General features: G+C 37.6%; 2 protein-coding genes across 3 annotated transcripts; both read right to left on the reverse strand.

Moving 5' to 3' along the window:
- Positions 1-8,446: 8,446 nt before the first annotated feature.
- On the reverse strand, positions 8,447-13,989 carry LOC107827296 (uncharacterized). The gene is made up of 5 exons (XM_016654394.2): positions 13,833-13,989; positions 13,226-13,318; positions 12,063-12,196; positions 9,791-10,237; positions 8,447-9,141 (listed from the first exon to the last, which is right to left on the reverse strand). Exons 2-5 carry the CDS (start codon positions 13,250-13,252, stop codon positions 8,727-8,729), a joined length of 1,023 nt encoding a protein of 340 aa, XP_016509880.1. The 5' UTR covers positions 13,253-13,318; positions 13,833-13,989; the 3' UTR covers positions 8,447-8,726.
- A 936-nt stretch (positions 13,990-14,925) lies between these two features.
- Positions 14,926-27,080, reverse strand: LOC107827298 (protein MODIFIER OF SNC1 1). Of its 2 annotated transcripts, none has more exons than XM_016654395.2 (10): positions 26,842-27,080; positions 23,717-23,810; positions 22,183-22,263; positions 22,053-22,097; positions 21,494-21,869; positions 20,660-20,762; positions 19,831-19,911; positions 18,362-19,718; positions 17,984-18,251; positions 14,926-17,891 (listed from the first exon to the last, which is right to left on the reverse strand). In XM_016654395.2, exons 2-10 carry the CDS (start codon positions 23,746-23,748, stop codon positions 15,375-15,377), a joined length of 4,860 nt encoding a protein of 1,619 aa, XP_016509881.2. In that variant the 5' UTR covers positions 23,749-23,810; positions 26,842-27,080; the 3' UTR covers positions 14,926-15,374. The 2 variants fall into 2 exon arrangements, with proteins under 2 accessions (XP_016509881.2, XP_016509882.2); XM_016654396.2 differs by having other exon boundaries at positions 23,717-23,833; positions 26,842-26,975.
- Positions 27,081-27,495: the final 415 nt, after the last annotated feature.

Below are 27,495 nucleotides of genomic sequence, written 5' to 3' on the forward strand. Positions count from 1 at the left end.
TGAAAGCTTCTGTAGCCTACCAATGTGATATCCCTAGTCAACCCCTTTAAGCCAATGCCCTTTTTCATTCAATAGCCATGTTACAAGCATTTATCCGTTTTATAATGACTCTCTTTTTGTACCCGATCTTTCCTTAGCATTCTAATTGGAAAAAGAATAAGTTTGGGGGAGAGACAAGGAATGTGAAAGTGATAAAAGGTACATGAAAAAGGAAGAAAAGCCAAAAAGAAATATGCCAAAAAGAAAGTGAATAAAGTAGAAAGTTGAAGGGATTCAAAGAAAGCAAGGATGAAAAGCATGAAGTGATTAGAAAAGGAGAAAAATGATTGTCATTAGCAAGAAAGAGTGACATTACGTCTCTCTAGTTCCCCTAAGGAAGAAGAAAATGACTCAAAGAGTCAAGAAAGTATGAGCCAAAAAGAGTAAATGGAGTGCTTAAGGAAAGATTAAACCATCATATGCCGATAAGTCATACCTTGATCCAAAAGCCTTCATTACGTCCCGCAAAAGCCCTATATGATTTCAAGTTGAGTGAGCTTACATTAGTGGTGATTTACATAAGGGGCAAGCTTATGGTACTTAGAGCAGGACTTGTGACATTCTTTTAAGAGATATGAGCGCACTTCTTCACAATCCTTGTTTTGAGTGTTACATTCTAAAGTGAGATTTACTCATGCAGAGTAGAGGAGGAGTAGTTTGGGTTCCACAATGACCTACGTGATAGAGCGAGCTTCCTTGGTGAATTAAGTCAACTCTTGATGCTCTAGTGTCACATTAGAACTATGTCACTCAAAAGGTCAAAACATGGTGTTGTTGATAATTCATTGGTGTTGAGGGTAATTGTTAGTCCAAAATGATGCATGATTGATTCACCTTGGGCCACCTAAAATATTCTTTTTTCTAGTGGAGGTGAAAATTACCCTATTTGCTTGAGGACAAGCAAAAGCTTAAGTTTGGGGGAGTTGATAAGTAGGGATTTTAACTTATTATTTGCTCTCTTTTACTCGTGTTTTAGACCAAAAATGCTTGAAGGTAATCCCGAAAACTAATAAAATATACTTGCTTGCAGGAATTGTTCAAAATGAGCCAAAGGAATCAAAATCAACTCACAAAGGAGTCAAAAGTTGAACAAAAACCAAGGTTGGGCAAAGAGGTCTTAAGTGCGGACCGCACAAATATTGTGCGGTCGCGAAAGCTATGACGCGGCCGTGATCAAAATTATGCGGTCCGCAAGAGGGAGATTCAGAGAGTCTGATTTTGGGCTAAGTGATGAGCGCGGACCGCACCAGAAATATGAGGCTGCGAAAGTCCCTGCACGATCGCGATTGAAATTACGTGGACCGCGATTACAAAAATTCAGAGAGATGACAACTTGAGCAAAAGAGAGAACGTGGACCGCATCACTTTTATGCGGCCGCATAATCTGTAGTGCGGCCGCTCTTAGAATTACGCGGTTCGCAAAAGTTCAGCTCAACCCAGATCCAAAAGAGAAGAATGCGGACCGCATCAGAATTATGCAGCCGCGAAAGCAAGAGTGCGGCTGCACTCAGAATTACGCGGCCGCACAACCTCTGCAGGGGTATTTTTGTCAGATATTTTCAGCTTAGTATAACTAGAACTTTTTGTCATTTTTAGGGTATGTCAAGTTATGTTATGTTTTGTATGAGCACCTGTGACGACTGGTTTTACTGTTTTCGGAAATTTTTGTACTAGATTCACTTCTTAACATTAGATTTTCATTCCATAAATTAATATTATGGATTTTATCTTCATTTTATCTTTAATTTCTGTTATTTCCATGAGTAGCTAAACCCATAGCTAGGGTTGTGACCCAACCCTAGTGTGAGTATTTAATGGGTATTTGATTTTAGGGCTTGAATGTGAATGGGTTAGTGATATTTAGCCTAATTCTTGCTAGAAGTCAAGAATTAATGGTTGCAAATATTAATTCATGCCTTTATGACTTAGTCTCTACTTGAGAAAGAGGGACTAAGTCTAGAAAAACTAGGCTTAACAAGGAATTGGGGTGAAATCAAGAAATTGATAGCCCCAACTAAAGGGTTAAACCTAGAGATAATAATACCCAACTTGAGCTAATATCACTTGATTTGCATGAATACCCATTTAGACTTGAGAAAGCCAAATTGGGAAAAATCACTCAAACTACCGAGAGGTATAGAGTGAGTACTCGGGTGTGATAGCTATATTACAATCCCAACTAATCAAGCTTGCCCTAGATTTTGCTACCCGTTAGATATCCACCTAGGTAGAAGTCACTACCCTAGTCTCTTTATAAATTTGAAAAAAAACAACAAAAATATTGTCCTTAGTTTTAATTATTGCAATCTTTAGAGTAAAGTTAGAAATAGAAACACCAATCAAGTTTGTGGAAGTGCAATTAAAGCCAAAACTTGTAATTAACTTAGATATACACCCAATCCCATATTCTAACTCCCTGTGGATTCGATCCCGACCTTTGTTGGATTTATTATTGCATCGACCACCTCGCTACTTAATTGTGGTGTAGGTTTGGCACAGATCAATTACCATGTCCAAATTTCGATCCGTTAAGCATCCGAAACTCACCTGAGGCCCCCAATACCTCAACTAAATACACCAACAAGTCCTGAAATCTCAAACGAATTTAGTTGAAACCTCAAATTACATCCAATAATGCTAAAACCACAAATTGCACACGGATTCAAGCCTAATGAACTTTGAAATTTCTAAATTCTACAAATGACGTCGAAACCTATCAAATCACGTCCGATTGACCTCAAATTTTGCACACAAGTCATAAATAATATAATAGAGGTATTCTAATTTTCAGAATTGAATTCCGACTCCGATATCAAAAAGTCAACCCCCCGGTCAAACTTCCCAAAAATTCAACTTTCGGCATTTCAAGCCTAATTCTACTACGGACCTCCAAATAATTTTCCGGACACACTCCTAAGTCCAAAATCACCATACGAAGCTATTGGAATTATCAGAATTCAAATCTGATATCGTTTACACATAAATCGATATTCGGTCAACTTTTTCAACTTAAACTTTCCATTATGAGACTAAGTATTTTAATTCATTCCGAAATCTTTACGGACCCGAACCAACAAATCCGATAGGTCATAATATAGTTATTAAGCACAAATAGAGTAATAAATGGGAGAACATGGATATAATACTCAAACCGACCGGCCGGGTCGTTACAATTAACCTCAAGAGCCTCAAATTCTTGCAATATTGCCTCTTTCTAAGCTGATTGTAAAGCTGCTTGTGAATAAGTCGAGGGCTCAAGTACAGTGTCTAAGATATTAACTAAATTATGATTACATGGACTTAAGGTGCTGAAACATACAGATCTGGGATAAGTAGGGATAGATGTTAAAGTGGGAGGAAAAGAAGGGGCAGAACCACAAAAATAATCTTCCAAATAGGAAACATGGTGATGAACTTTTGAAGGATATCTAACTGTTGCAGGAGGAGACAATGAAGAAGAAGGGCTAGGTGAGGCTGCTGGAGGAGGAGATGCATGAAAACCAGATGGAGGAGAAAGGTTAAAGGGTTGAGCAATAGAAGTGGGAGGTAAAAAGGAACTAGAGACATGAAGTGAGGGGTCGGAATCACTGTAAGGAGGTAGAGGAGGAAAGAAGGATTGGGGACTAGAAGAAGTAGAATAAGGAAAAATGTCTTCATGAAATACAACATCCCTTGAAAATAAGAACTTTTTATCTAAGAGATGCATCAATTTGTAGGATTTCTTTCCTGGAGGGTAGCCTAAAAAATTCAAGCACTGGATCTTGGAATAGTTTATTCCTTAGGGGTTTGGGAACCACTGCATAGCACAAGCAACCAAAACTTCTCATATGACTGTACGAAGGTTCCTGGCCAAAAAGATTTCAAATGGTGTTTCCCCATACAACATTCAACTGGGAAATCTAATTATCAAGTAAGTGGCTGTCAAAATATAATCTCCCCAGAATTGAAGTAGAAGTTTGGACTGATACAACAGAGCTCTTGCTATTTCCAATAAGTGTTTGTATTTTCTTTCAGTAGTACTATTTTGTTGAGGTGTATAGGGACAAGAGGTTTGATGTAAGACACTCTTGGACAAGAAATATGTTGTGGCTTTATGACTGTTTCCAAGTTTGATAGTATTGTCTATCCTTATTGTTTTGATTTTAATGTCAAATTGAGTTTCAACCATGGAAAAAAAGACTTTAAAACAAAAAGGGCATTACTTTTGTGAATAAGCATATGTGTCCAAGTATGTCTACTATAATCATCTACAGTTGTTAAAAAGTATCTATAAGTTCTTTGTGTTGCAGTGTGATAAGGTCCCCAAATATCCACATAAATAAGATCAAATACATGAGAAGCATGAGACTCGCTATGAGAAAAAAGAAGTCGCAATTGTCTAGCAAGAACACAAATTTCACAAAGAAAAGGTTGTTTATCACAAGAAGGAACATTCAGACATTCTATTTTCTGCAATTTTGAAAATGGGAGATGTCCCAACCTTGCGCCACAAAATATGGGACTTATTTACACTTAGTGCATTCACATGAACAGAGATAGGAACAGAAATAGGAAAAGAAATAGAATTTGAGCAAGAGTGTGGTTCTGCAATTGGAGAAGATTTGGGATTGATCAAGTAGAGCCCTTCATCCACCTTACCATGTTCCAATGGTTTCTTCGGAGAAGGGCTCTGTAAGTAGCATGTATATGGTGTGAAAAACACTAGAAAAGAAGTGTCAACTAAAAGTTTGTGAACGGAAATCAGATTATACTTGAAAATAGGTAATATAGAACTTTGGACAAAGTAACATGTGGATTGATCTTAATAGTGCCAGTAGATGTGACTTTTACTTTGTAGCTATTAGGTAAAGTGACAAGATAAGGGATAAATAGGTTAGTCAAATTGGTGAATAATGATTTGTTAGAGGTCATATGATCTGATGCCCCAGAATCTAAAGCCCACGTATCAGAATTCATCACACTATTTAGAAAAGTACAACTATGGTAAATTGAAAGAGAATAATAAGCAGGTACACCTGCAAAATTAGTTGTAGCAGAGACGGACTGATTCTGTGGATCATCAACCTGGACGTTTTGAAGAATATTCATGATCTGCTGGTATTGTTTTGTAGTAATTGTGTTTGGAAGAAGAGCCCTAGTAATTGTGTTTGGAGGAAGAGCACTATCAGAAGCACAATCAGATTTTGGCTCAGCAGAAGAGTACACATTACTAGCAATCCTCACATTCTTATTGCTAAACTTGAAATTTTAGGGAATATTTTTCTATCAGATGCCCATTTTTCTTACAATACTTGCAAAATTACTTTTTAGGATCAACATTGCATGTTCGATTACTGAAGTTGAAATTCTGATTAGTAAGATTGGTGAAATATTGATTAGTGCGATTGTTGAAGTTGTATCTCTGATTAGGATTGGCAGAAAAAGAGACATGGATTGTAACTTGTCCCAGCAGAAAAAGAGACAGAGTCAGATTGGAATGTAGGCACATTATGTATACCTCGTTGCTTCTCATCCCGAATAATCAACGAATAGGCTTTACTGATGTCAGGCAGATGCTCCATCATAAGAATGTTTCATCTAGCATTACTATACGCTTCATTTAGCCCCATCAAAAACTGCATTAATTTTTGATTTTCTTCTCTTTTGAGCATCTTACGTTTACCTCCACAGTTATACTTACACACACAATAAGACTCAGTGTCGAGAGATTCCATCTCATCCCATAGCCTTTTTACCTTATTAAAATAACCACTGACATTAAAGAAACCTTAAGAAACTGAGCACAAATCCTTTTGTACTTCATACATCGTAGCACCATTACATTGACCATATCGCTGATCCAGTTCATCCCAAAGACTTTTGGCAGATTTGGAATAGATCACGCTTTGTGCTATGTCCGAATCTAGAGAATTCAGAACCCATCTAATCACCATGTTACTACAGTGTTCCCACGGTTCCTATAGCGAAGAGGTAGGAGAAGGTTTGGCATGTGTACCATTTATGAAACCTATCTTTCTCTTCGCAAACAAAGTTATAATGATCCCTCTTCTCCAAGCCCCAAAACATGAACTATTAAATTGTTTAGCGACTAGCATAACACCAGGGTTATCAGACGGATGGAGATAAAAAGGGTGAGATGGAGGTAAAGCATGTTCATGTTCAAAATCATTGTCGTCACTCATCCTTCCACAAAATTGATCAATACCAACACAAATAAATTATCAGTAATAGCCATCGAGAAAAAATTACAAATTGAGCTTACCAAACCGTCTCAAATATAAACTTGAGATACCACGAATCAGAAAATGAAAAGCCAGATGAAGCAAATCACCGAGAAACCATCCGATTGGGAAAAATTACCATCGCAAATGATTATCACCATCACGAAAAACAATAGCCCAAATCCAAAGGTTACTCCGATGAAATTGAAGAAAGCAACTCTAAAGCTTCAAAACCAGAAGAATCGACGAACAAACAGCCGCCGAAATTAGAAAATCAGAGAAAAAAATCTCAAATTCACACCCTAGGATTTTCGATTTTTTCCAAAATGAAAAAAACAAAGAAAAAGAGCTATGAAAACACGAAATCTACATCAGATCGATGATAGATTGCTCTGATACCATGTTGAATTTGATGAAATAAGCACTGACTCAACGAAGAAGAGAGAGAGAGAGAGAGAGAGAGAGAGAGAGAGAGAGAGAGAGAGAGAGAGAGAGAGAGAGAGAGACGGGAGATGTTTTTGTGTAAAATAGGCAACTTGGTCCCAAAGTGGAACCACTAATCATTTATATACAAGTCCACATATATCCAGGTCTAACCAATTACAAAAAGAATAAAAGGAGATTAAGCAATACAAATAATTAGCTACATACAAAATAGTCAAGTGGCCTACATATAACTCCAACAAATAGTAAGACTTAAGTCCCACTTTAATTCAAATTATTGAAATGTAAATTAAAAATTTTAGTGAAGCTGTAAAGGCCATATTCTGTACCAACTTAATGAGGGTTCTTTCGTTAACCTTTTATTAGTAAAAGTTTAAGAGTTCATAATAAGAGGAGCGATATTAAAACGCCTGTGACAATTTCTACTTTAGTCACGAAATTAAACTCAAGAAAAACTATTGGGTGTTTATTACTTTTCGAAGATTTAACCCTAATCTTTTAAACTAAAAATAGTCAACATATTTATAATATATGTATAATTGTGTATAATCAATATATAATTTATGTATACCAACAAAAAAAAGTAAACATTAAATCTGGCCGACTATTTATGTAACAATCCTTTTTTTCTCCTGCGACTAGTTAGCTATGTAAAGTAAACACTAAATCTGACCGGCGATTTATGTAACAATCCTTTTTTTGCTGCAACTAGTTAGCTATGTTATATCTTAGTGCGTGAATATGAATAAAAAGCAGTTACGAAAAGTTTCACAACTTTCACTAAATGGATTTCTTGCCAAAATATTTACTTTGTATTTCTTTTGCCATGATTATCCTGAAGAAAAAGTTGAACAAGAAGTTGACGAATAAACATAAAAAGTAGTACTCGTACCCGTCACGAAAGAGAATGGTGACCTGGTGAGTCATAAAATTCAGCCCATCTGGAAATTAACAAAACATATGTGCGCTACTTCAAGTCGAAATGCGGCTGCATAAGAGAGAGAATAGAGGACAAAATGAAGTGTACTTTGACATTTTAGACAACATAAATTGTCAGGCTAGAATTGATACATTTATACTTGTGCTCAAAAGAATGTCCTTTTTTCGTCCACATACGCTGTTTCTCACAAGGGCGTTCAAGTTTCAACTGTACTTTAATTACTGCTGACCACATTGAATGTGTTAAGGACTAGAAATATGAATCAAACAAATACTATCAGTAAGGAAAAAGCTTCTCAATAGCGTCTTTGTTATCTAGAAAGGATGAGAATATACCCAAAAAACTGCTATATTGACCTTTACTTTTATCCAAACACAATAGCCATGTCCAGGAACGCACACCTGATACAGATTTCAGTATATTTCACGGGTTCGAGCCGTGAAAACAATCATTAATGCCTTCATTAGGATAGATGCGACCCTTCCCTAGACCTTTCATAAATGTGGAATGCTTTATGCATCAGGCTGCTCTTCGTTATTACCTTAAGTAATCTGAAAAAAACAATTTTGACATAAGAAGATATAGCGGCTTATGATTAATTTGGGATTGACACATAGGTTAAATCATACCAATAATGTTTTTGTTTTTTTGAAATAGCGGGAAATTGGGTATTGGATGTTTAGGGAAAAGAAAAGACCATTCATGATATCATGCAATCTTTTCTTCTTTTCGCTCAGAACGAAATCATGCAATATACTAACTACTTAAATGTGAGGAGCTGATTCTCTGTTATCTGGAAGAATAAAGGAAGCATAACTAGTTATTGAGGCAAGTTTTGTCCCACAACAATAAAACGCATGCAACCCACTTTCACATGTCCACTAAGCTACAACAGAAACCTGTCTTTCTGCTCTCAGGGATAACCCCAGCCCAAACTGGGGTTTTCAACAGACAATTCCTATGGCAATGCTTACAAAAAAATTATACAAAAAGAAGTAAAGTAAATGACAAAACAAAATATTCCCGCATTTGAATGTCCTTTTCCGTTGACAGAATCTAGCTAAAATATAATAGTCTTAGACCTAGATTAGATTCGCCCTCTTCAGAAACCTGATAGTTCTGCAGTAATAGGGCCATATAGATTCAACATAGTCCAGGTACTTCTCCACCAAGTACACTTCTAAATCCTTCGCCTTTCTTTTCGCTACCTCTTTGTAGTCCAAATTCTTTATATCTACCAACGGTTGCAGCAAGCGTGCTCTAATATCTTCTTTGAACTTCCCACGAGCAACATAGTCATAAGTTAATAGGGAATACGTAGGCAAGTTCTTGACCACTTTAACCGTCTGCTTAAAGCTGAATACATAAAGTGCACATATTCCCCGGAGCATCTTAACATACAAAGCAACAATCAAAGGACCAAGAGTCCAGAGAGGGGTCAACTCCTTAGATACTTCAACTCCATATATTAGGGTAACAGCAAGATACAGGGGGACACTGCAAAGTAAAAAAACAGCCAGTGAAAACATCAAATAAGCAGGGCCACAATGAACAGCACAACCATTCTATTGTGTGAAATCAATGCCCGAACACTACGAAGACGTATTTACCAACTTTCAGATAAATAACAACAGACATATAACAGCAAAGCAACAATTCTCTATGCACAGAGACATCAACTCCAGAATGCTCAGGAGCTCCTTTTTCTTTATTGGAAAGATGCTCAGGAGCTCCATTCTAAACCAAAATAATAGATCGTTTGCACATAGCAAGCAAGGAAATATTTAAAGAAACAGTACAAAAATTGGTGTGGAAGAGATTTTCACTTCCACTGTCAACATTCCCATCCTATTTTACCCTCATCCGCTATTAAAAAACATCAACTAAATAAAAGAAATATTGCAGAAGACATACTCAATATCTATGTAACATCTCATAACCCAAAAAATCAATGGGCGAAGTAAAAAAAAAAACACAACAGACCAGAGACTCTTCCCCAAACTGAAGATAATAAAGATTTGCCAAAAACATAGACCGAGAGAGAGAGAGAGAGAGAGAGAGAGAGAGAGAGAGAGGGGGGGGGGGTGGGGACAGGAACGGGTAGCAAAAAGACATACAGTAACAGACATTGGACTATGATACTTACAATGCTAATACAGGTATCTTTATTGTTGCGTCCAGACTCAGAAAGTAGCGCCAGACCGCCCTTAGGACTTGACCTCTTTCTTTCTCTTGTACCAGCTTTTGTGTTTCTGACGTTTCAGTGGTATATGGCTCTTCCACAGTTTCATCTGTAACTTGGTTTGGTGAAGGTGTACGCAACAATGTTAACCAGCTTTTAAATATATTTTGTATGGCAGAATAACTTGTAGTCTCGTCTGCTTCCGCAGAGTAAGAAATGGGAGCGTTCTGTGCCCTTGGTGATTCTACAGAGGTTTCTTCACTCTCTTGTGGCACATAAGAAAGTTTTACTGAATTCTTCAGGGATTTTGACCCACCCACTCTGCCTCCAGACTCATTTTGGCTGTTGCTCTTGAAAGCTGAGATCTTCAAGGATTTTCCATTTGGTTTAAGGATGAATGGAGCCCCTATTCTGGAATCAAATTATTTGCTCAATCACATATACACCATCACGCATGGAAATGGATGTCGTAAAATCTAGAATAACTAATATAAATTGTCTACATCACACCCTTGGGGTGGCCCTTCCCCGGACCCTGCATGAACGCGGGATACTTTTGCCCACATATACACCAACACACATGGAAATGGATGTAGTAAAATCTAAAAAAAGCTAATATAAACTGATTCAACAGTCCAATGTAGGAAATATCTTGGAAGACCAACACATAACTGAAAATCAGCACTCCAAATCTCAGACTGAAAATTTCTAATATGGGCGATAGGGCAGCATATTTCAGGGAAATTAAACATGTTGGCGCCATTCAATAGAAATGGCAGTTTTTTATTTTAATTTTGATCATTGTTGTTTTTTTTTTACTTTATTTATAGGAGGTCGTTGTTTAGCAGCTAAAACCTACACACCGAGAAATGGCCAGAAGGTGCTAATCCATCTATTACCAGGCTGAATGCAGATTTTCTGGATAAATAATAGGAGTATAAAATAAATAAAACCACATCGCATTGCATCACATTGCTTTCAATATAATAGTGAAATGAGATTCTTTAGACCAATTTAACCAGTATTACAATGTGGCAATTGTACAGTCCATTGGTTTTATTTAATCCTCATATGGCCTGACAAATTTTTTAACAGATGGCTTTGCAACTCCTAGTTCGTCAAGCAAAATGAAGACCCAACACTAGCATGTAAACCTCAATGCAGAGATTTTAAGGCATCTAGGCCACCATGTGTATTGCTTATCGATTGGATAATTGGTACCACTGACATTCAAGTGTAGATGGTATACAAACATTTGGTACGTCAGATCAGCGCAAAATATGACTCCTTTACAAAAGTAAACTCAAAAAAAAATTGGCATTATATCCCCTAAATCTCATATTAGGAATAAAGGAAAGGTGAAAAGATTTCTCTTCCAGAGTTTGTTAAGATAATATTTCAAATATTAACGGAAATATGTAGAAGTGAAAAAGAAATTGTCAGAAAAGCTGAAAAGAACATACACATATTCATAGGTAAATGATAAGGATAAAACTAATCAAAAGTTTCATTAAGAAACTGTTAGAGCCTGAAGCCATTCTTGATTCTTGATTTTATTTTTGCATACATTCTTTGTACGTTTCTCAGCTTTGGCTTGTATTTCTTTTCCAGCATTTTGCTGGCTCATTTCAATATACATTACCTTATCAAGAAAAATAATTCATTAAGAAACTCTCTGTTTCCATAGCCATAGGAAAGAAAGCGCACTAGAGAAGGGATCACCTAAATTGATACTAAGGAAGTAATCATAAGTGACAACCATATTCTTCTAGTCTTCTTTTTTGAGGGGGGTTGGGGTGGGGGTAAGTCCTCTAGTCCTTTGTTTCCCAGTGAATTTTACTGTTGAATGACAATTGACAATTCAAGACAGGTTGTGACCATAAAGACCTTTGGCCCGACTCAACAATGCAAGAACTGCATCACTTCTCAAAATCCTTTGGGCTCAATGACATAGAAAGGATAATCTTACTATTCTAGCTGCCAAAAAAAAATACCATGTATTTTAATCCAGATAATACCAATTACAGCAGACTCATCAATCTCTCACATAATTTATTAATCAATATACTTATGGCACTCCACATTTGATAGAAGTATATCATTTAAAATTTACGTCAATCAGCTAGTGGACCTCTTGATTATAAAAAGCTGAATACAAGGATTGCCAAAAGTTAAGACCATAAATGCAAACATAGGGCATCAAGACCAAAGGTAAAAGGAGGATACAAGATTCTACCTCAAACAGGATTTGCACTTCAGCGAGATGAAGTTATCTTTCTGGCTAACAGTGTGAATCTTTGTTACCGAATGTCTCAATTTGTTCCCCGTAGTCCACGAAGAAGAACTCAAAGGACATGTTCTATAAGAACCCTGCAAGAAAAAACGTGTCTAATTAATACAATTGACAAACTTGCAGGCTTCAATGGAGAGACTTTTCTGCAAACAGAAAAGACAGTATGATGATATGTCTTCTGTTAGCCACTACTTTCTGTATGGAGAGCTTTTGGGAAGGAATGATTGACGAAGAGTCAAGGTTCATTTGCTGCTTCTGGAACTAAAATAATTCCAGATGCAATTGCATAAAATGGTCATAATGTCTAACTCGGTGACTCAAAGCCTAGAAGATCCGTAGTTCGCTTTACCCAGATATTGTTCAATTGCCCTTTCCAAAATGATTCTTAATGGTTCCTCTTTCGTAAAAGTAAGTTTTCTTTACTCTTCATCTTAGCAAATACGTTAATATATTTCACAATCATTATAAGATGAAATTTAAACTTGGAAAATGGCATCAAAATGATTATATGACCCAATTTTTCTTATATAAAGTTCATGGTCAACAGGGCCAGGAAATTTGAGTTAGATAGAGCGCAAAATGCAAGTCAGACAAAAAGTGGTACCATGTTTATGCACTCATCAATAGACTCTAAATCACGTTACTTAAATGAATGCTAAAATAAAAAGAACACGATTAAAGCAGAGTGCAGCAACTAATCACGAATGCAGAGCATTAACAGCAAACAACAGAGAGATTCATTTGTAGGAAGAAGCATTTAATTATCTCCTGTGTGATATACAATTATATTACAAGGTTTTTCACAGTGTGCTTAAATTTAAAATGCTTAAATTCCAAACTAGATCAAACACAACCTGCTGCTCTAAAACGTCGTCATGCTATTAAAAACAAAGAAACTACTCACAAGTTTCTTCATCTAACTAGGGAACAATTCATAGAGGGTAGGAGCAATTCATAGAAATATTTTTCCATTAGTTACAGAAAATTGCACCACAAGAAAATGATATTGGACTTGGAGTCCACTAAATCAAATAGAGATTTCCAAGTTAAGCTTACAAAGCATGCCATGGAAACTGAATTTATTTGGCGATGGAAACGGATATTACCTGCAAATGATGGATTGCCAATGCCATTATCTCCACCTTGCACGCGCAATCATCTAGCAAGCGAGGTCATTACTTGATTTACTTCTCCAAGAGCTACAATAACACCACAGTATACGAACACATCACAACACAAAGATATATGACTCAATGGCTAACAGAACAGGAAACCAGATAGATCAAAATTCAACCCAAAATTAATATATTATCTCAGAGGCAAGATAATCAAAGATATAACCTTTTTAGAAAAATTACAAAAGGAAAGCGAAATGAAAAAGACAAGCGATTATAAAAGCAGGAAGATTTTCCACATACACTAAATTATAGCTTAAATGTCTTGCAAGCATTGAAAATAAGAGACATCTTTTCCCCTTCCCCCAAAACAGATTTGATGACGTTCGACTTCACTCCCTAAAAGGGGAGTAAAGCGGTTTCGTGGATTCCTCCAGCTCAACGAAAATTCAAAACTTAAACCTCTATAAAAACAAGGAATATGTAGAAAAATTCGGAGGTCTGCACCAAAATTTCGCTTCATACCTAATTTCACAGCTCAATAAACAAATTTACACAATTTGTGGCAGCAAGGAAGAGGAAGAAGAAAAATACTTACAGGGCAGGATACAGGTGAGGTGCAAATACGTGTAAACTATACAAGGGACGAGCTTAGCGGTAATGAATTGCTTTACAAGAAGAAGAGTTTTATCTGTTTCTTAAGATAAAGAAGCAATTTTTAGAGAGGGAGAGAAATAAAAGTAGAGATTTTGGATAGGAGAATTGATTATAGGGGAGAAAGGGTCAGATTGGTGAAATTAGGGTTCATCCAGGGACCTTTTCGATTTTTCATTCTTCAGTTTCTTTTTATTTTTTATGTTTTCTGCTTGAACTCGGTCCTTTTATTTGAAATTTAAACATTTATCACTTTTTAAGCCCGTATAATGTTCACTTAATAAATAAGTTTTGATAGAATGTATTAGAAAAAATAATACATCTATTAACTTTGATATTATTAATATCTTATTGGTAGTGTTTTTTATACATAGCAAATCATGATATTAGCAATACCATTAGTTTTGATATATGAATACACATATAGAGACAGAACTGCCTTCCAAAACCTTTTTCAAATCCTCTCTAACACAGGTGGAAAGTATTTTTGTAAACAAACAACTTTTTAAAAAAAAAATTACAATACATGTTATTTATACCAAACTAAACAATGGAGAAAAAATAATCTCAGCATAACTAATCCAAACATTACTAATATTCTTATACACCCCACCATGCGACCCCCAAGTATAATAAAGTTTTACCCCCTCAAGATATGAAGGAGAGTTGGATCAGAATTATAAGAAACGCTTGAAAGTTCATTGGGGAAGTATTGTTTGAGAATTATAAAAGCTTTGCGTATCTAAATGACAGCGTTCAAAATGCTGCTTGGATTCATAACATGTTGAACTGGAAAAAAAAAAGGAAACTATCTCTTGTGGAATCTTACTGCCACGTCTGACTAGTTAATCTTAGCCTGCTGCAACTTGTAATTAAGCATGTTCACTTTAGTCTTTCTAAAATCAGGCGAGCTAATCTAACCTTTAAAAAAGTAACAGCTCTTTGAGAAGGGACTAAAATTGCACCAATTTGATATATCTATCAGGACTATTACTGCATCATGTCAAAGAGGATGATTTTGAGTCAAAGCTCAAAGATAGGGAAAACCAGCGGAGCAGGCAAAAACAAGCTTCACTTTGCCCATCTCACTTTCTTTTCGACCAAGAGAAAAAGCTACACCTCTAAATTGTGATGGTACAAAACTACAAACGTAATAGCAACATACAAATGCTTCATATGAATTGACATTCTTCTGGGGAGAAAATGGGCAACTATTTTAATGTTCTTCAAATTAATTACAGTTCTCATAATGCCGCACTTACTGTTGCACCAAACACAATAATTTTTCCCAAAACCATGTGGCAAAACCCGGCTGTAGTCCAGCTCACCCGTGTGACATTGGCCAACAAATTCTCTTTTACCACGTCAAAAGCTACCACCTAAGACTGCACCACCAGACATGCAAACTAAGCAAAGATTATCCGGTAAGTTTGCTATCCATCACAAACTAAAAAGACCTAAATCCACATTTTAGCCTCCTCATCAATCAATCATAATTGGCATTTATTCGGCCAGAGCCACCTTGCCTACCATGGAAATTCCCACCTCCACGCTTTGACTGACCCTGACCCCTCTCTCTGTATCTCTGACCAACATTGTGAGAACCATCAGCTGCCCCTTCAAAATTACTTGATTTGCTATCACTGTATTGCCCAACTGGCTGGTACTCATAATGCATGTTGTTCCTCCGCCTTTCTCGACCACTAGAGGTGCTGTGCTGCCGATTATCTCTCCCCGAGAACATATCTCCACAAGATTCATGCATTCTGGCAGGAAGATTGTTTTGGTTTACATTCCTTCTTAAACCTGAGTTGCTCCGCTCTTGCATAGCTTCAGCACTTTCAGCAGGAGGTAATTCAGCTTTGACAACCGGACCTTGGTTTGGGGAGTAGGGGCGTCCCCTAAATGAAGATGGCTTTCTCTCTCTTCTTGGATCGAGATTTCCAACGTTTGGTACCTCTGAAACAATTTTATCTTCAGATGCTAATTGATCTGATTGACCCATACCTTTATCACTGCTACCCTTAACACCGTGTAGGGGAACATTAACTTTATCCTGATGATAATCCCTCTTATCAGCCCGACCGCCTTCCATAGTAACATTTTGGGCTCTGGTAGACACACCTGCCTGTTGATTATTAACTGCAAGCATGTGGGACTTTGGTTGCCAATGTGGTGGAGTACGATTAGCCATGCCAAGATTTTCCTTTGCTGCAGCGCTTTTGTCCATCTGGTTTATGTCAGAAGCTCCTGACAGAGTGTGATTTTGCTGAGTTTCCCCACTGCTGTTTTTGTATTGATGTCCAGAATTTCCTGTGCTTCTATGGCCCTTAGAAGGATAGCGTTTTCCTTTACCGGTCGTTCCCTCATCTTTTACAACAGGAATGGTGGTACGTGGACCTTCAAAATCACCTGGCATGTTCCAACCATCTGATACATCGAACTCACTCGAACACTTCGACTCAGATTTCGCAGAATCTCCATCAGGCTTCAAAGATCGAATGTGATCCAGAGGCTTATAAGTGTTCTTGCTGGTGTGATCCAGAGACTTATAAGTGTTCTTGCTGGTGTCCAATGCCAGGTCTGCTGAACCCCTTTGCCTCCACACTCCATGTGCTTTCCCTTGCCTATTATTATTGTGCTTGCCGTCACCAATCCTGGACTCTATGGAAAAGCTCTCAATTACAGAGCTAGTAGGTAGGTTTTCAGGCATAGAGTCTGCCCTTCCAGTTGTCTCATCTGAACCGGGAGAACTGCCTGACAACAACAGTGGCGGTTGACTACTAGCATGCTGTGCAAGCTCTTTGGCCACCGGTTTTGGAACATATCTCTCCATTTCAGCCCTCTTGCTTTTTGAATTACTCTGCACCACATTATCACTCTTCAGAGGACCAACGGAATCAGACGCAGTTTTCTGACTTGCTTCAGCAGCATCTTCAGTTTTGCTCTGAGACCGCACAGGTGCCCACACAACCGTATCACCTCCATGAAACTTATCAGTGTGCACATTAGGGTGCTGATTTCTCTGCGACCTGCGAGGGTGCTGAGGTTTCCATTGGTTAATTACTCGACTATGACCTTCTTCCGTAGGCAAAGGAGAACTCTGATCAGAAGGCTGCACAACACTATCACCACTTGCTGCCTGAACTGAGCTCACATCTAGAACCAGCTGAGATGAATTCAACTTCTCCTGTTGCATAGAGACTTTAGCAGGATTACTATCATTTTGCACTGGTAAAGGAGTAGCTGGGCTAGGCAGCGCAGTATCAAGCTTCTGCTTGTTCTTGTTGGTCCTATTACCCTTCCTTCTCTGCTGCGCGGAAGACTCGATGGCAACCTTGGCATTATTAACAATGTTTGATTCAGCACTTACGCCAACTTCATCAGCCTCAGTTGATGGAACATCATTAATATTTACATCATTATGACCCTTGGATACTTCAGTAACGCTAACCAGAACTGATTTTTCATTCATATTCTTCGGTGTCATATTTGGCCTTTGCTTGTGGCTAGTACGCTTATGCTTGACAACACCCCCATCACTTGACTGACAAGCAACTTTTCCATGAGTGGTAGCAACCTTATTGGCATCCTGCTTAGATAGCAAAGCTTGGGGTTGTGGGATGGCTATTTCTGACTGGACCATAATAGAAGTGCCGAATTCTAACATAATAGGTGGATTAGTATGCTCACTGCCTTTGTCTAGAATGTGGTTGCTAGTATCAATTACATCACACTGTGCTGCTAAAGCTGCATTGCGGGCTTGAAGTCTGACACTAGGCACCACTGGTTCAGGGGGTGAGGAGCCTTCCAGATCTTGCTTCATAACATCAGGGGACGAATCCTTTATAGCCTTCAGAGACAAAGCATCACCTGCCTGCATACGGCGATTCAATTCCTCCAATTTAGCAAGAGCTTTGGCTTTCTGTTGTTTACTTCGTTCTTCCTCTTCTTTCTGTAGCTGTAAGGCACGCTGCCTGGCTAACTCTTTCATCTTTGCACGCTAATGAAAGCAAGTAGCATACATTAGATTAGATAAAGGGAATAAACAAGTAACTGCCGGAACATGCAAAGAGTAAAAGGTGAACATACTACCTGCGCTTGGTTATCTGCTGAATCATGCAATTCTGACAAGGATTCTTTCTCACCACTCAAAATTATATCAGTTAAAGCTTGCTCAGCAGCCTCAACTTGAGGACCTGGCTCACATGCATGAACATTAGAAGCAGGTTCTAAGCATGTTGCAGAAGCCACAGCAGATGATTCAGCAGCAATGGGCCTTTTTCTCCAACCATCATCATGACTATCAGATCGGGCTTTACCAAGATTATCATTTTTGGTTTGCACACCTCGATTTGGTCTCCTGTGAGAAAAATATTTTTAGTAAAGGGAACAGTATATATGTGAAATATCACACACAGTATAAACAACCATGACCATATCTGAGAGATATCACACAGTATAAACAACCACCTTGACATGGTAGCTGTTAACTGGCCTCCCTTGTTCCCAGTGGTTCCAGTATGAGTTCTTTCGAATGACACAAGAGCACCTTTAACTTCATTTATTGAATTGGTAACCTTCGGATTTAGTTCTGACTTATTGATATCCTCTTCGGAAGAAACATAAGGCGCTTCATAACATCCATCAGATGCTCGGACTTTTGCATTTAGACCTTCAATCTTCTGCATCAAGGATGAGTCTCTGGAAGTCACTGCAGGAGTTGAACCCCTTTCAGGAGCTGAGGAAGACGGAGGCGCTCCACCAGAGGATTCCACATAACCTGGTTTCTTTGTCCAACTGCCATCAGCAACCTTCATAGTATTTATACCTTCTGAGGAAGACGGAGGCGCTCCACCAGAGGATTCCACATAACCTGGTTTCTTTGTCCAACTGCCATCAGCAACCTTCATAGTATTTATACCTTCAAATGAGTTCGCTTTGGTGTTATCTGAAGAATCACATCCTCTATCATCATAACTACGCGGATAACAGTTCCCACTCCCGGTAGTTCTCCTTGAATACAATTCCTTCTCCCTCTCATGCTCACCTCCCCGCTCATGCTTCTGCAATGATCTCTGAAAGCTTCTATCAGGATATGGGCCATTAGAGGGCGCAGAATGTTCCCACGTCTCTCCTTCCTCTCTTGCATCATGCTTTAAAAGAACTTTATATGGTCCTTTAGCATCATCAGGGTGAGCAGACTCTACTCCCTCTGGCAATGCTTTGGCATTAGCACCATGGCTGCCAATTCTGGCATGAGTATTAGTTGGATCAGGAGTGTTTGGGCCTGAATATCTATTATAAACTGGGGGACCAGGAGGCATGCCCATGAGAGGAATTTCCCGCTCATTGGAATTGCTATAACCCATTGGCGGTCCATAATAACCCTCAAAGGCCACTGGACCAGAGTAAAAACCAGGTCTAAATGGCATATTTGGACGAATATAAGCATCGGTAATCTGGGGTCTATACATATCTCCACCTCTGGGATGGTGCCCTCTGGATCTAGGCCCCGGAGGAGGAACTGGCTGTGTATTTGCAATAGCAGGAGGTGGAATCGGGGGTCGAAAGTAGGGGAATGGTTCAATTGGGAAACCACCGGGAGGAACTGGAGCTCCATAAGGTGGCCCCCCAGGTGGTCCTCTATACCAGAATCCAGCAGGAGCATTCATAGGAGGCCCATGCCATGCATCAAAATGATGGGGTGGAACATTAGGACCAAGATAGTGATGGGGATCCCCTTGCCATTTCTCCATGCCATGCTGAGGACCATCCTCAGCACTTTGACCATCTCTTTTCCATGCCTCGAATGTCTCACCCTTCACATCTGCACTCGTATAATTACCTTACCATCATCAGAAAGCATATTCCATGACTACTCTGTTGCATCAAAGTACAAAAAGGAATCACTTGATATAGCTCAAACGAGATAAGCAAACCTGAATGAGATGCAGTTGTCTTCTCTAGGGGCTGTGCTACTTTGCCAGAAGCAGAGCTAGGACGGCTACAAGAATCACGATCTATCAAAAGAACATGACCAAGCGGTCAGTTAAGAGTGCAATACCAACAGAATAATCAGCAAAGTTTCATTCCAGCAACAGCAACAGAATATACAGTTTTCATATTTTCCTTTTTTCTTTTTTCTTTTTTCTTTTTTCGGGTTTAGGGGGAGAGAATTATTGGGATCGAGGCGTAGTTGTTGTAAGGAGTGAGGGGATTGAACAAACGAAAGAATTAATAACGTTCAACTACAATTTTAGCATCCCTAGAAAGTAAATTTTGAAGATTTAAGCCAAACATGTCCTTTTGTTAAATCTTAGTAATTGCCAGCAAAATCATAAGTTCTAGCCTCCAAGTACTCGAACAAGCAGTGAAACGAGTAAAGATGAAATTAAAAAAGCCATTTGCGGATGGACAATTCATTTAAAGAAAAGAAATAATAATGTTCAACTACAATTTTAGCATCCCTAGAAAGTAAATTTTAAAGATTTAAGCCAAACATGTCCCATTCTTAAACCTTAATAATTGTCAGCAAAATCATAAGTTCTAGCCTCCAAGTACACGAACAGGCAGTGAAACGAGTAAAGATGAAATGACAAGCTATAGCGAATGGACAATTCATTTAAAGAACCACGAAATGATGATTCCACAAAGCATTGTATAATATGGAGTGAGCAAACAGTATTTACACCATTGAGGTGAACAAAAACTAATGCAATTAACCAATAAAAGACATTATGCAGGAGATTTTAAAGGACCGGCAGTCACCTTGTGATTCAGTAGTCTTCCCAGATACATCTCTATCCGATCCAAGAGTAGGAAAATCCCCAGAACTCAGAGAAAATCCTTCATTCTTAGAAAACAGCACTCCCTGTAAGTACAAGTATGCTCAAAACCCAATACAGTGACAAACTTATCTCTCTCTATATACATACATATATATATATATATATATATATATGAGAGAGAGAGAGAGAGAGAGAGAGAGAGAGAGAGAGAGAGGGGAGCAGAAGTGGGAGGGGAAGGGATACATCTTAAGGGAGCAGAAACTGTAAAAAGAAAGCATAGGAAAAGAGATGAATTTCATTCCAATCAAGATAAGCCCCCTCGCTAAGAAATAGACCTTGAGCCACTTTTCAAACATTTAAAAATTAGTAAATTACAACAACAATTCTCATTTTTCAAAGAGATACCTTATTTTAACACATTTAGCTTCTAACAATCACATTGTACAGAACAGCAGAATACAGAGGAATAAATTGACAAGAAATGAGAACAGAACATCCACATATCTGTACACAATTATAGAACGAGCTCTTCTTAAAATACTACTCTTACACAAGCATGGTGATTTTCTTGTAGAACATCCCACTTGTTTACTTCAACTGATTAACTCCTTTAACTAATAGATTGCAGATATAAAATGAAAAAATCAAGTGTAAAAAAGGAGTTAAGCTCGGTGTCTCGCTCCTCTTGCTCTCTGTCACCCTAAAAACAAAATAAACTACAGGGAAAGGACAATAGGAACAAAAGATATTTGGCAAAATAATACCTAAGAGATATTCATCACAAGGGAACATTAAGTAGCAACAAACTACATACCAAACGCTCTGCGGTAGCTGTTGCTCCCCATGCTACTGGATGTTCAGAAACAGGGTCAGCAAAACGTGAAAGTTGTGAGCTGCCAGGCCTTGTCTCTGCACTGCGTGGACGCGCCAACGTTGATGGTGCTTTGTTTGATGATAATGGCCCGGAAGCTGACGAAGGCCTAGAATTGGTACCCCATGCACTGGTAATAGGTTCTTGTGTTCTATCACTACCAGCAGTTGAAGGTCGAGTGCCACTCCCACCAGATGAAGGGCGGGATCTAAGATGACTTGGTGAGCTCGTTCCACAATCAGCATTTGGAGAGAGCGTTGAGCAACCCCACGGGTTTGACGTAGAGGAAGATGTACGGCTACCCCAGCTCAATGTACCCCTATGTCAAAGTAGGAGAGGGCCTAGATCAAGTCAACAAAGAAACAATGCCAAAGGAAATACCAGACAGCTCTCCAAAAGGCAGGCAAACCCAAAGAAGTATCGCACACAAGTGCCAATGCCATGGCCAAGGCAGACACAAATATAAGAAGGGGTTAAAAGAAAAAAGAGTACAAGTACTCACTTGGGAACAATTTCAACATTTGGGTCCAAACCGTGATTCTCTAACCTTCAAAATATTTAAGTACATACAACTTCAGAAACATATGCTTAGATCAGATAAGGAAAAATATAGATCAGCCAACATCTCATACCGCTGACTGGGCAAGTTCAATGGTTTTGGGACAGCCACTTTTCCAAGAACAGTCATGCCACCTCTTCTTGTAGAAGCCCACCTATAATGATGGAATTACAGGATGACTTAAGGAAATGATACAATCACACTAGTAAGACAATGTCATCATACTGACTCCAATGTATGAAACACGATCTAATATTAGCATTAACCAACTTAATAACACCATAATAGAGAGCAATATTAAGAAATGCCAAAAGGTTAATTTGTCATAGAAATCAGAACAGAATTCTTTGAACTCTCGTCCTCAACCCCAACAAAAGGTCTCTCCAATATATTTCTAACTCTAATGCCACACCACTGAAGCATCACTCTTTGAGCAATCTATACAGCAATTAAATGTTGCATTGGAGCTCATTGTTAGTTCTCACTTGGTCCTACTCCAACAAGGCATCATAGTTTGCCCAAAACAATGTGTGGTGTTTGGACAACTTTAGCAGAAAACTAAAAAAACTTTAGCAGAAAGTACTGACTTTTTCTTTGGGGAGAAAAAAGCTTGTGCAAAAGAATCTATGTAAAAGAGAATTATGCCTTTTGGAATGCAAAACTTAATAGGTAAATTCCGGCCACAAAACAAAACAAAATAAAAGTTAATATGAGACACTCCTCAAGTTGGTTGGTCTACACACTTTTACTCTGTCCTTGCATATTTAATACTTTACCATCAGAGCAATGTTATCAGTCCGCAACATTAAGCACATATGGAATATTTAACTTAACATCTGAAATTTTCCTTCACAATTCTGGCCTTGAAGTGACATCTTTCCGATACAAAAACCACTCTAGACAATTGAACTACTCTATCCATACCATTTTATTTGACAAGGCATGAAGTTTAAGATGCCAATTTGACATATATTAAATTAGTGATTGTTTAAGAGAATCTTAAAGTAATCGTTGATAAGTTATATGACAGTGAAAACATTATATCAAACTCAAGATTTTAATAATTTTAATGAATCGAAATTTGTGAAAGTTGTATAAAAAGGGGATGATCTTAGGCATATTGGAACGTTATAAAATGAAAAGAGTGTCATATAAAGGAATGCTCTCTCCGTTTCAAAAAGAATGAACCTATTTTATTTTTAGTCAGTTTCAAAAAGAATGAGCCCTTTCTAAATTTAGAAACAATTTAACTTTAAAATCTATGGATTATTTCATACCACAAGTTTCAAAAGTCTTCTCTTTTTTCTTAAACTTTGTACCCAGCCAAATAGGTTCAATCAAATTGGAACGGAGGGAGTATTATTTAACTATTTTCAATCTAATTTTTTCCATAACCTGCAGAACAGGAGAAGAGGACCAGAGAGAATAAGATAATATATGTATGATTTTGGCCTCATAATGTTTTTTTTTTCCTCAAAACAAAGAAATAGGGGGAGGCATGTACTTAACAAGGAACAGAAAACAAAGTTCATATAAAGCAATATAAGGGGCATTTATGGAAAATAAACAAGAAAGAGGGTGTTTACATAAAAAGAATCTTTTTTTACCTTTTCTCCCCTGCCAACATACTTGAAGTCATTATCCAAATATCGATACAAGGTCATCCAAAAAGCTTCACAAAGAGCCTAATTCAGCAAGAATCTGGAACAGATTTGGGAGAGCACCTTTTCCATTAATACAAGTCATCAAATTAAGAGAACCAATACCAAAATATTTTCATAATGGAACATTACACTAGAACCTTCAAACACCAACAGCAAAAAGAAACTACTTCATGGAAAAAAGTTTAGATATAATTAAGACTCAGCCGATGCTCAGATCAATTAGATTTTGAAATGTGGGGAACAAAAAGCATATATAGACAGTTTCACTTAACAATTTCTATATCTGTATATCACCGGAGAGTAACTTTATTACCCATAGAATGATGTCCCATGTACAAGGGTGGTTGCAACAATTAACAAAAATGAAACATAAGTAAATACCAGCAATGACAGGTGATGCATCGTGATCACTGATCTCATGTAGAAGGGTGGTTACAACAAGTAACAAAAATGGAACATAAATAAATACCGCAATGACAGATGATGCATCGTGATTTGTGTGTACAGACAGCCTAAGTGAGATACTCCTATATGCTATCATCAACTTTTCTTCTTTTTAAGTACAATACTACAATATGGGCTAGTTACCAATATAATTTAAAACATCTCATTACAAAGTTTTCAATTTCCTAGGACCAACATTGGCTTAACAACATCCATTCAGTCCCCGGAACATACTAAAATTGTCTCAAGCCGTTCCCCCTCCCTGCACAAAAGCACCCTATTACGCTACTCATAAAATCATAATTTTTTTTATGAAGTACGAGATATTATAAAAGGCATCAAGAAGATGCAAAAGAGCACAGTCCAAGTGCTAATACAAAAGAAGATATGTTAGCTCTGTACAGATGGTCCTATGCTAGGGTTAAGGAGCTAACAAAATCCAAGAACAATTCGGGGGAGCTAATAGGGGAGAGGTTACTCCAGCTATATAACAAAACTATATACTTAGCCTTCAAGGAGTAATTTGGAGTTGCTAAACCATCAGAACATCTTCATTCATTCTAAAAAGACTAAAATAATCAGCTGTGCTCTTCCTTCTTGGTAATCAATGATTCCTTAACACTGACAAGTCAACCCAGTGGCCAAACTGGCCAATAGTCAAGAAGTTTGGAACATTGATCCCTCGCAGATTATGTTACCTTCTCAAAAACAAAAAAGGAAGATACCTCGTACCAACAGATGGCTAAATGGAAAGTCTTACTAACCCACAGGCCCCAAATATCATTTACCTCAATAGTTATTGTTTAAAGTTACGAAGTAAAGAAAGTTAACATCTGTGTAATCGACAATAAATTCTTCAAAATATTCACAGGCATTAGCATATTTCCAAGAAATTAGGTCCCTAGTAAACTAGAAGAAGGAAAAAGGTGACCAAAAGTAAAGCTTTTTAAGCATAACCCATCAGTGTCAACCCAGTAGAGCACATCTTAAAATTATTTTAGTATCTTCCACCATAACTCAATGGCTTTTGTTTTATTAGTGAAGTGAGTGAATAGTTCAGTTATAAAAACCAGGTAGTGGTTCTTTACTTGATCAGGAAAAAACCAAAATCATAAAAACCAGGAAACAGTTTTGGTCCCTAACCAAGGCTCAAACACATATTTCCCTCTGTTTCCACAACTAACTTCAACATCGTACAGAAAAATATGGCAAAGAAACAACACGGGAGGATATAAGAAATCGATCACTTTTTTATCTCGACTCAATTTTGCTCTAGAAGTTTTTCCAAGGCTCAAACACATATTTCCCTCTGTTTCCACAACTAACTTCAACATCGTACAGAAAAATATGGCAAAGAAACAACACGGGAGGATATAAGAAATCGATCACTTTTTTATCTCGATTCAATTTTGCTCTAGAAGTTTTTCAAAACATTATCTTTTTCAGCAATTTATTTATGTGACAGTCACATGCACTTGAATGGGTAAAGCATGCCTTAATGCCTCACCACCTCTGGCTACATAAATACTCTCTTCTTTTAGAATGAGAATGGATACATAATACATACTCTTCCCAATCTTAACTATGCACCTAAAACCTTAGGGAAAATATTTAATGACAGGCTGATTTCTTTAATTCTACATATGAATTCCTTAGTACCATCAAGATTCAAGCATCAAGTAAAGGTGGCTGAACTTCTCTCAACTAAATGATTAACTTCACTACTAACCAGCTTAATACATGAAAGAGTTTTTTTTAGTTCACTGCCTTCAGGTTTCAAAAGTGGCATCAAAATCAAAACTCCAAGCAAGATGAATTGTACAAAATAATTAACATCACATTTAGAAAGTTTGAGGTATATAATACAGCTTTAACTTGAGGTACTCTGAACATGCATGTGAAGAACTGCATAGAACAAAAAGAAAAAAACAGAAACTCTGAAGCATGTGAAAATTTTAACTAGATTAACCATTAAACTCAACTCTATCTTGAGCTGGATTCTTTTCTTCTTTTTTTATCCTTTATGAAAAGGTAAACGAGCTGGATTTCTTTTCCCCATAACAAGCAAAAGAACAAGAAAGGAGAATCCTTGCTAGTGAGAACATTGTCCAGGCTACAGACTGCAATCTCCACATAAGCCTAAGATTTTGCATAGGAAACATAAAGCCTTGCACTTTATACCAACAACTATGAAGGAGGAAAAATATTGCTTCTTCCATCCTCACACTATACCAGGGAATGCAATCCTCTCGTTGCAAAAAAGCAGAATCTTTCACTGATGCCATAATGTTACAGCAGCGAACTTAGAAACAACATCAAATTCCTACTAATAACCTTTTTGCAGTTTCTCAAAGGCAAACTTTTATAACACGAAATTCACCAACAAAGTTTAAATACAATTATCGAGTAGTTATATAATGTGCATAGCTCAAGACCTAATCTTTTTCCTTGTGCGCAGCGCACTAGAGCGTGCGAAGGAAAGACATAAGTGTAAATAGCCATATTTCCTAACCCTAGAATCCAAATTTTTCTTGATTTCTGTAAAATCGCGAAATCCAATATAAACACGCTGAGAATGCCCAAAAAACAGACTTTTGGAACAAAGAAGCACCGATGGAGCTTACCAAGGAAAGAAGGAATATAGAATTGAATCGGATCTGCCAGAAGCTCCGATCTGCAACCCGTTAATGTGTGTGAATGATAGGGAGATAGAAATAGACGGTGATGAGTGTGATTGTGTGTGTGTGTAAAAATTTTAGGTGATTTTGGATTGAAAGGGGAAAGAGATCGAAGGAGAATAGAGAGAGGGGGGAAGTGGAGAAGAAGAAAGAATAAGGGAGAAGCGAATATTGATGGAAACCCAACAGAGGGAGGAGTAAAGTCTTTAATTAAACTAACACACGGGTCCACTGTTAATTTTCGGATTCACGTTAACCTCCATCTCTTTTCTAAAAAACATTTACGTCATTCTCACTCTCACCCTCTCGCGCGTGATTCTCGCTTGATAGACGGAGGCTGGGTAAAAAGTACAAAAGTCATTTTTTTTACAGATATTTTCTCTCTCGACTACTCAATCTTTACGACTGTACGTGTATATGTATTCCAATTTAACTTTTTAAATCTGGTAATTTGCTACTAAAAAAGATACTGTAGTTTTTACTCGCTTTCATTTTATGTAAACTTTGTTCGATTGAACACGTAATTTGAGAAGAAAATACAGTTTTTGAATTTATATTTTTAATTTGTCATAATATTTATGTAAAATCATACATCTAATT

The sequence above is a fragment of the Nicotiana tabacum genome, chromosome 4 (genome assembly GCF_000715075.1).
Source record: "Nicotiana tabacum cultivar K326 chromosome 4, ASM71507v2, whole genome shotgun sequence".
Taxonomy (NCBI): Eukaryota; Viridiplantae; Streptophyta; class Magnoliopsida; order Solanales; family Solanaceae; genus Nicotiana; species Nicotiana tabacum.

Coding starts and splice junctions, on each gene's coding strand:
- LOC107827296 (XM_016654394.2), bottom strand. CDS start 13,252: ATGGCATTGGCAATCCATCATTTGCAG. Junction 12,197..13,225: donor TGGCAATCCATCATTTGCAG/GTAATATCCGTT, acceptor TTTTTCTTGCAG/GGTTCTTATAGAACATGTCC. Junction 10,238..12,062: donor AAGTGCAAATCCTGTTTGAG/GTAGAATCTTGT, acceptor ATTTGATTCCAG/AATAGGGGCTCCATTCATCC.
- LOC107827298 (XM_016654395.2), bottom strand. CDS start 23,748: ATGACTTCAAGTATGTTGGCAGGGGAGAAAAG. Junction 19,912..20,659: donor GAAGACTACTGAATCACAAG/GTGACTGCCGGT, acceptor TTCTTTTGATAG/ATCGTGATTCTTGTAGCCGT. Junction 17,892..17,983: donor CAGCAGATAACCAAGCGCAG/GTAGTATGTTCA, acceptor TGCTTTCATTAG/CGTGCAAAGATGAAAGAGTT.